Here is a 9,825-nt window from a genome sequence, read left to right on the forward strand (position 1 = left end):
ACTCCAGTGAGGGAATTTGTTTCTTGTTAATAAGCACCTTATTCCAAAGGCTAGGATGCTATTGAAAGCAATAGTGTCATAGTAAATCTAACCTTTTAAAGTACAGTTTCCTTCCATCTACCATTAGCGTCTACTTTGAGAATGAACGCTGACAATCTGAAGACTTTGTTCAATACTCTATTGGTCCTGCTCAGACAGATGTACTGACTCTAGGAGTTTGAATTTTGCTTTTCTTGATCATAGGAATTGATGGCAAAACATGACTGAATGAACTAAGCGCCAATGTGACTTGAAATTTAGTTCCCATTACCTTCACTCAGCCACTTGGCTGTGTAAGGCAAGTAGAACTACAAGAAGATAACAGCTACTCTGTCAAAGTAAAAAGCCACCTTCAAATAGAAACTTGCTTTACCAAGGAACTTCCTTGTACTGCCATAACTCCCCTTTCCTGAATTGCATCAGAAGGATATTTATGGAAAATTCTAGCTGCAACTTGCATAAGTGCAGTTACGAATTGCTGTGGTTATCACTGGACATGCATGGTACAGCTTTTTGTACCACTGAAAACAACTGATACCTTACAAGCACCACTGGTTTTGAGGGTAATAATGAATGATCAAAAGTTAAGCCAGTACACAAATGCACACAGCTCAATCAGCTCCACAAAGCGCATTCCTTACCTTAACAGCACTATGGATTCGATACTTGAAAGTTTCATTCCATTCTGGGTTATCAGAGTTGTCAACAACCTGAGTTCGGAACACTTTGGGAGACGCAGTGGGCAGCTTTAGTTCCACATAGCAGTCTGCCTTGGACACTAGAGCACAGTGTAGAGACAGATTATCAGAATAATGTTAATCAAACATACTCTTTCCCATGAGCTCATTTTCTAGATCTCATTGCATCACAGAAACTTGCAAAACCAAGGCTGGACTTGTAAAGCAAAAGCCTTTAATGAAATACACATTTTTAAACAGCATCAAAGTGAACATTAGGCACTTCTATTTATTTTTTCTGATTCATTCAAACCATAAAGCCCTTCATAAAAGAGACTACTATTCAAAATGAAGAATGTCAACTTTTCAAAAAAGACTACTGCTGATATCAGGCCCATTGCCTCTTGTTCTGTTACTGGGCATCACTGAAAGAGTGTGGCTCCATGTCCTTAACACCCTCCTTTCAGATACTTGTCCACATTAATACGGTCCCCCTGAGCCTTCTGTTCTGCAGACTAAGCAGTCCCAGAACTCAGCCTTTCCTTATATGAGAGATGCTCCGGTCTGTTTACAGTCTTAGTGGCCCTTCAATAGACTCTCTCCAGTAGCCCAAGTATCTCTCAGAGGAAAGCCCAGAACCAGACACAGCACTCCAGACGCAGCCTCACCGCTGCTGAGTAGAAGGGAAGGATCACTTTGCTTGTCATCGCCAACACTTCTCCTAATGCAGCCCAGGACACTGTGAGCCTTCCTTGCAGCAAGAGCACACTGCTAGCTTATGGCCTGCTTGCTGTTCACCAAGACCCCCGGGTCTGTTTCTGCAAAGCTGTTTTCCAGTTCATCAGCCCGCAGCGTACACTGCTGCACAGGGTGCAGGACTTCCACTTCTTTTTGTGTTCACCTGCACGAGGTTCCTGTCAGCCTACTTTTTCAGCCTGTTGAGATCCCTCTGGATAGGATTGTGACCCTTTGGTGTACCAGTCACTACTCCCAGTTTTTTTAACATCAGCAAACTGACTGAGCATATACTTAGCCCCATCACCCAGATCATTAATGAAGACATTGAAAAAGATGGGGCCCAGAATTGACCCCTAGGTTACACCACTAGTTACTAGCTTCTAACTAGACTTTGTACCACTGATCATCACCTTCTGAGCTCTGCCACTCGGCCAGTTTTCAATCCAACCCTGTCTGCTTATCCAGCCCATATTTCATCAGCTTCTCTATAAGAATCTTATGGGGGACAGTGTCAAAAGCCTTACTGAAGTCGAAGTAGACAATATCCACCACTGCTATACCCACATCTAGTGTGGCCAGGAGGTAAGCTTTCCGTTTCTTTTCTCTGAAAATAACCTATTGCCTCAGATTCCTTCCTTCCTCCAGTTAAGGCCCCTTTAACAACATAAGCATGGGGACCATTCATCACACCAATTGCACAGAAAGGCCATAAAATGAACCTCTCTTCACAGTGTGACTCTAGCCCTCAGCCTTTCAGAAGGGTTTTTCATTCCCTGGACAGTCATTTAGCATTCCAGCTGTTCAATGTTGGATGTCAGATATAAACTTAAAGCAGGCAGACTACCTTACTACATTATATCTGAAGTAATTGAATCTCAAATTACTTTTAAAGATCCAAATGACCCAAACAGCCCTGAGAGCTTTACTCAACACAGATGCGTAACAGGAAGGGAATATATACCATGCTATCAAAAACAGGAACAGGTAAAAAGCAGCTTGTCCTGGAATCAGACAACCACCTACCTCCTTGAAAAGTTTCAACGACAAACAAAATAGCAGGCATGTGAAAGAAAGCACTGCTACAACTGAGAAACATCTGGAATCTAGAACTGAAGATTGCTGCTTCCAGGGTAAGGCGACTGCTCAGCAGAAGCAAGCGTGAAACTTGCCATGGCCAGAGCACTGAATCCAGACCAAGGAACACAAAACGGGCCACAATAGAAGATGTAAAGAAGCAGGGAAGCAAAACATTACCAGGACTTACCCAATCTAATTCTGCATAGTAGAAGGGTTAATTTGCAGCTTGGCCTCAGATCAAGCTTTACAAGAGAAGCCTTTATTCAGACCAAAGACAATACACTATGTGTCAGTAAGAAGTTCCCATAACAACGTCACCTGTGTTACAGATAAGCACCAAACAAACTATCTGTTTTCATATAAACTTGACTAAATACTTACGCAGATCTGTACCCTTGATGTTTCTGGCTTGGAGGACTTTTACTGTTAGGTTGTAGTAAGGGTGCTTCTCCCACTGAAAAGAGAGGAACAAGCTCAACATCTGTCTCAATTGCAGTGCCTGTTCTATAACCACACTAGTATCAGTCCAGAGAAATGGATCAGACCAGCCAACCCAAAATAAACTATTGAGTCAGTCTGGGAACATATGCAGCACTCTCAGTGCCCTGCAAGAAGACTAAAGGAGTCTAGAAGGAAACTAAATTCCCTTTCAGCAGGGCAATGAGTGATGTCTTAGGGTAACTCCTCACAGACTTCAGAAAATAAGCTCCTTATTTAGGGCTTCCTCTAATTATAGATCAGTTTTGAATGCCTTCATTAGTTCATTCCTGCTGGAGGATAAACAGATACTAAAGCTGCTCAAATAATTTTAATCATGACTTGGATAAATTAAGACTACTTGCCAAGGGCATATGCATGCTTGAGTAATACCAGACATGACAAGAATCTTAACAGCATGGTCTAAAGACGTAAGAAGCATATGCTGTTTACAATGAGGGGGGAAAAAAACAACCACCAAACCACTTTCTTGTAGGAACACATACTTCATGGCAGTCTGAACAAGAAAAGACAAACCTTAAATTCCTTTTCATTCTGGACTAGTTACTAGTATCAGCACTCTAAACATGCATGTGCCACTCCACAAGCACAGATCAAAATGTAATTCTTGCTCTTGAAAGCTTCTGGGACACTATTTTTGGAAAGTAATATTAGTATTTAGATGTCTGGATGTGAAGAGGGGGAAAAAAAAGCCTGACTGAATCCTAGAAGATCAAGAACTAGCAGGGGGAGGGCAGAAGAAGACAAGAGAAAATACCTTGAAGGGATTTAGTGCAGAGACTGCCCAGCAACAATTGTATACGGTGAAAAGAATGGGATTCTGCCTCATTTCCATAAGTTATGACACAATCCTGGCAGGCTAAGAACTTTTTCTATTTTTAAATCTCATTTCAAAATGCTTTTCACAAGTGGTCACTATTTCATGTTCATAATTTTCTACATAGCTGACCTGGGACCAGACTTTAATTTCAGATAGGCTAAGTATTCATCTACAACTGAATTCAACAGGATCTTCACTTACAACAAAGTGCTGCAGAGTGCCAAATATTATATAAAAACATAGGCCCTACATATCACTAACTAGGATCTCAAGGAAACCAATGAACCTTGAACTGTCAAACTTCTCTTGAATATTCCTTAGCTGATAACTGGAACTGTGCTATGTTTGTTAGGCAGTCACACGCTTGTGGTGTTTTACTTCTTACCACTTCAAGGTACTTCTCAGCTTACCAGGTGAACAACACAAAACCAAGACACACATTGTATATTGAATGTCTTTGTATTAAGTGACTACCATCCACCCTGATGAACGAGTGAAGGATAAAAGTTACACACATTGTCTAAGATCTCTCACACTGGTGCCAGATTAAATTTGTGCAAATAAATTCCAATTATATTATTATTACTCTTAAAGTGTTCTTATTTGCAGTATTAACATGTTGAACATACTCTTTCCCTGATCTGTTTCTAGGAGCAAGGCATACCTTCACATTGAACTTAACCATGAACTCTACCCTTCAGATGCTAGTTTTTCTTTTAAAACTTTTCCTAATCACCTCTATTTTGCTCAACCACCAACGCTAGTTTCTGAGGCAATACCTAACCTCCTTGCTACCTCATCAAGTTGCAGAATGCACTACAGAGAGAAATTTAAGATTGCATATGTTATTCTCACCAGCTTCCTAAAGGTGCTGCAACTCTTCAGGTTGTTGAGAAATGAAGCTACGTAATCACACTCCCACTACTGCCAAAGCAATCTTTACTCACGTAGCCTGGCTATTGCCTGAAATTCAGACACTATCAGCAGAGGAAGCACAGAACACCCTGAAGATAGCATAGCCTTCTTTTAACCCACACCATCTGTCAACGTATAGTTACATGTTCAAAAGAAAGTCCTTCTGAAAGTCTCTAATGAACTTCGATTTGCAGTCAGTCATCAAACAGCTGAGGACACATTTTCCACGCCCAGATCATAGTTTAAGGGCATATAACAGACTTTTCACTGGGCTTACAAGTCTGTGCTACACCAGAACCCTCCCGTCTGCTTTTTCTATTTATCTTTTAGCCAAGGCACAGCAAGGTCATAGCATGGTGCAAGGTGAGCTTACAGAGTAATGAAGCTTGAGAGTATTAGATATGATCCATTTGAATGTGTCAGGGAAAAGGCAGGCAAGAAATCTGTATGGGAAATGAACAACAAATAATGACAATTTTGCCTACACCAGTGTACATGACAGCATACCAGTGTATGCAACTGATGCAACCAAACAATTTCTACTTTGCAGCTTAAGGATTTTTCGGAATCACCCCTTTTCCAGAGCTCAAGAGAGTTCACTTGAAGCAAAAAGGCCTTGAAAGCCTTAAATGAGGGTACAAAACTGAATTTTCACACACTCAGCCCCGCTAACCCACTGTCTGTATCTTCCCTGTAAGCTGAAGATGCTGATGCAGCAGCAAGTGACTGCAAAACAGATTACCCCAGCTGTAGGACCCAGCAGTCTTTATTCTCATATGGCCCAGAATACTTGCCTTTATACAGGGGGGTGTAAGTGCTGGGATCCACTCCACATCTCTCAGTGGATGCAGAGGACTCACTATAAGCATGCCAATCTCATTACAAAAATGTTGTCAATAGCAAATAAAAATGTAACTTCTAAGCCATGTTTTCTTTTGTGTTCACAGCTACTAGGCAAATCAGGTGGGCAGAGAAGTGTCTGGTCTACCAAGGAAGCACTCTCTCCCCTGTTCCTGCTCCCAAGGAAAACACGGCTGCCTGTAATTCCCTTCCTCATGGCCAGAGTGCCGGAAGTTTGCTTTTAAACCAAAAAGCAAACTCAGATGCCCTAGGCACCCCTAACTTTCCCTCCACCCCCAGAAGTGTACACCTACAGTCATAAAAGGAGACTTCAGACCCAGTCCCAAGAACCATGATCTTCTGGAAGGCAAGTTTTATAATCAGTCAGGCAATACAGGTAGTGTTACCAGCTTGGTATCACAATAGTGGCAAACAGTGGGCTTGTTTCCAGTTTACCATTGTCCTTAGATATGTGAAACCAAGGCTAAGCTTTGGAAAATTAGAGATCTGATCACGCTGAATTCACCTAGAAAGCCAAAAGGGTGATCTTCTGTTCCATCTCTTGCTCAGTTGCTATTAACTAGTCAATACAAAAGCTCTCCACCCCAGCCAGCATAAGTTTGCCAAGTAGTGTTGAAATTTATTTATATAGTGAGCACCTAAAGGGGAAACATCACATCCAGTGGTTTATGGGTTAATGGAATTCACACAGGCTAACACTAGTCTCTTCTACCCTGATTTTCCAAGTACTAAACTACAACATTAAAAAAAAAATCCACCACCTATCAAGATAATTTTTATCACAGAGCAAGCAGAAGTGTGGAGAGGCATACAGGCAGCAAGCCATACCATCTTGTGACATTTAACAGTCACCTCAATTTTAAGTTGCAGATTTTGGGAAACACACACACACACAGGTAATCAGACAACAGATCAGACCTCCTAAGCAAAGGCTCCTTCACAAACATTTAGTGTAATTCAAAATCAAGGTTACTGGCCAGACTGTCTTACACAACGGAATGATCTTACACCAGTTAAAGGACAAACACACTGAAACCACTTTAATGTAGTTGTACTGCATTATGAACAGGGGGTGAAGTAATCATTAATCTTTGTCTACTTCAGACCATTAAGCCCCATGGGATAAGGTAGAGAGCAGAAAGGAAGTGAATGGTAATCAAGGACATTTTGCAAGAAAACACATAAGCAGTATTTTGTCTCTACTGATGAGAAGCACAGTCTCCTGAACTCTCCCCTGCCCCACCAAAAGTACCTGACATCAGCTTAACTGTTCCCCGAAACCTAAGGAACCAGAGACCTGCTCTGCATTGCCTCACACAGACCCTGAATTTAGTAAAAACCTGGAACATCCATTAGCATACTTTTGTTATCCAAAATCTTCCCCGACAAACTTTTTGATTAATTCCTGCACAAGTGCAGGCCTGGTTTTCCACACATGCAGTCACAGCAAGTCACTACTGAACACATTGGCTAAGGAACGCTGTCTCAAAAACAGTGCTACCGTTCCTCTTACCCGCCAGTGATAAAACCCCGTCTCCTTCCTCTCCTTCCTTTGGAAAAGCACAGCTGCCAGAAAAGGCAGCACTCTGGGTGGAAGCGGGCCCCGCAGCACCTCATGGAACATGGGGAAAACGTCCTGTTGTCTCCACTGAAAACCTGACAGGGAAATGCAGAAAATAAGAGTCCCTGGACCCTTGGCTGTGGCAGGCTGCAGGCCACCGGCTCCGTCTGAAGCTTTGCTTTGCGCAGGACCGGGCTGCCTTCCAGCTGCAAGCAGAGGTGTGGCCTGCGCTTGACAAACAACCCAGTTCAAAACCTTGCTGGCAGGTTTTTCAAGTACTGGTAAGAAGATAAGGGCAGCAAAGCAGCACTGGACGGACATGGAAGCCCTAGGTAGGAGGAAGCACCGCTCAGTGATTCTGCCACAACCTCAAAACCCCTAGCCCAGATTTACTTTGAGTGTTCCAGCAACCTCATCTAGAACTTTGGCCATTTTAAACCCTTTCAAAATTTCAGCATACCCTAAAAGAATATTTTTAAACAGAAATACCCATCTTACAAGGCTGAAGCAAATCCAGATTTGCCATTGACTGCAGCCATTCAGAGAAGCTGCAGGGAGGCAAGCAGAGACACTGCAGCTTGGTCTGCGTTAGGATGCCCCAGAGGACACTGACTCACCACCTCTCCTCACTCTGTGAGCAGCCTCCATAGGTCCCCCCTTTATTCTCATTTTCCATGTAGCAGTCCTGATTCTTCCACCAAAGATTCCTGAAAAATGGTACAACTGATAGAGCAGTTTTTTATATTTTTTTAATGAGTCTAATGTGCCTTAAAAAACATTTAAGCAGCAAAGGAGATTACCTGGAAGCAATTAGTTTATTAACAGCTGCTGACAGTTGGCTTGTCTGGAACTTTTATTAAAGAGCTTGAAATGAAGCAAAACAAATTTAAGTGTTTCAACAATTAGAAAGTGGCAGAGAATGTACAAAAGCCAGTAATGCAGCGTATCACCAGTTCTACACAAACATGAGAATGTGACACATTCTCAGCAAGATCCCATTCATTAATCATTTCCTGTCATTAGTGTCAGTCACTAGATCAGAATTTAAGAAAATTAATAAAAGCACAGGCACTGACATCTGGAACACAAGTCAGTCCAAGTTAGCAAATTTACAGACTTAAGAGTCAACGCACAGGCAAAAAGCAAACACCACCACTGCAAAATGATCAGCAGCGGCTGTAAAGCTCTCATGTGGTACTAAATGGTATGGTAAAGATAAGACACTGGACTGAAAAAGCAGTTTCTTTGCATTTCTACATACCACTGCATTGAAAGTCAAGGGCTATCATACTAGGTTTTATCTACCTTTGAAAATTGCAAAACCATAAGTGTGATTTATTTATATTTAATCTAATCTAAGCTTGACTATAAATTACAGTAAAACTGAGGTGGGCTCACACAGTAAGCTAACATGGAGAAATCAGACTTACTATAAACAGTTTACTACAGGCAGTAAATAAAGCCTGTACTTTATCTTGTGAGTGTCCAGTTGCATTTAAAATCTGGCTTACCTGTGTTCTCCTAAAGTTCTCTCTCCTCTTCCAGTGAAATCTCAGCACAAGGATCTCATGTTTATAGAATTTCTCTTGAATTTCTCTCTCAAGAAAAATCGAAAGCTCTTTAGAACATATGTTTAAGATTTGTTCCATTAGCAAACAGTGTTTGCGTGCAGTTTTAGCTATCTACAGACTCTGTTCACAGCCAGCTTAATATCCAAAGAGAAGCTACTTGCTTTTGTCATTTCCCAGCAGACTAAGGAAAAAAACCAAAGATGAGGCAACAGCCTCACACCTGGTAACTTTACTTCTGCTTGGATTAGCATCCCCATAGTGGTAAAGGTAGATGTATATCTACATTTCATTCAGTTATTTTTTTGTCAGCATGAATAGATGACCCCAACTATACTATACAGTATTTAAAATATGCACAGATATCACAAGGGACCCCTTTAGCTCTCCTCTTAGGGCTGCTAATGGGGGCAGAGATGCAGTGCATAATTAGAAGAGATCAAGATTCCAAAGGATGCTAGCAAGGTTTGATTTGTGGTGTGGTTTTTTTGAGGTTTTGGCGGGGGGCGGTTTTGGTTGGTTGGTTTTTTTGGTGGGTTGGTCTTCTCCAGAAATAGCCATATACTTAATTGTGCAATATGGAAACAAAAGACTATTCTTCAGTGCTGATTACTCCCATTTCTACAGAATGGCAGAACTGGAGATCTATATTCTACTTCAAATGCTAGACTAGTCTATGACCTACAATTCAAACAGCTGCAAACCGGTGAATCTAGAAATTTCCTGACTTAGTCACACAGAGCTCAACATTTCTCCCACCCCAAAATAGCATACCACCACTCAAAAAAAAAAAAATTGTCAGTAATTTTAGTGTTCTCTAGTAAGCACATATTTAATGGTACAAGACTTTCAAAAAATTACTCAAAGAGAATACAAAAGTGGTGTAGTAGGATTCTGAGAACATTCACAAGCATACTAAAAACTTGTAGATTTAAAAACCAAAGGTGAGAAGCGATGACAGCTCTCATACGACATGGTCTCATCTGAGTTACATATACTAAAGCAGAAGTGATACTGGGAGTCCCTGCATTGGGTCTTCGAGGAGACTTTGAGGAGAAAGTGAGGACTAAT

At 41.5% G+C, this 9,825-nt stretch overlaps 1 protein-coding gene across 1 annotated transcript in view; it reads right to left on the reverse strand.

The window, feature by feature from the left end:
• The window catches only part of PLA2G4F (phospholipase A2 group IVF), a 28,731-nt gene extending 18,952 nt beyond the window's left edge, over positions 1-9,779 (reverse strand). The window contains exons 1-3 of the mRNA XM_040600007.1: positions 7,139-9,779; positions 2,913-2,985; positions 681-817 (exon numbers count right to left, since the gene is read on the reverse strand). Coding sequence (XP_040455941.1) covers positions 681-817; positions 2,913-2,985; positions 7,139-7,507 — 579 coding nt within the window. The 5' untranslated portion in view covers positions 7,508-9,779. The remainder of the gene's footprint in view (positions 1-680; positions 818-2,912; positions 2,986-7,138) is intronic.
• Between the last annotated feature and the right edge of the window lie 46 nt (positions 9,780-9,825).

The sequence above is a fragment of the Falco naumanni genome, chromosome 7 (assembly GCF_017639655.2).
Source record: "Falco naumanni isolate bFalNau1 chromosome 7, bFalNau1.pat, whole genome shotgun sequence".
NCBI classification, from domain to species: domain Eukaryota; kingdom Metazoa; phylum Chordata; class Aves; order Falconiformes; family Falconidae; genus Falco; species Falco naumanni.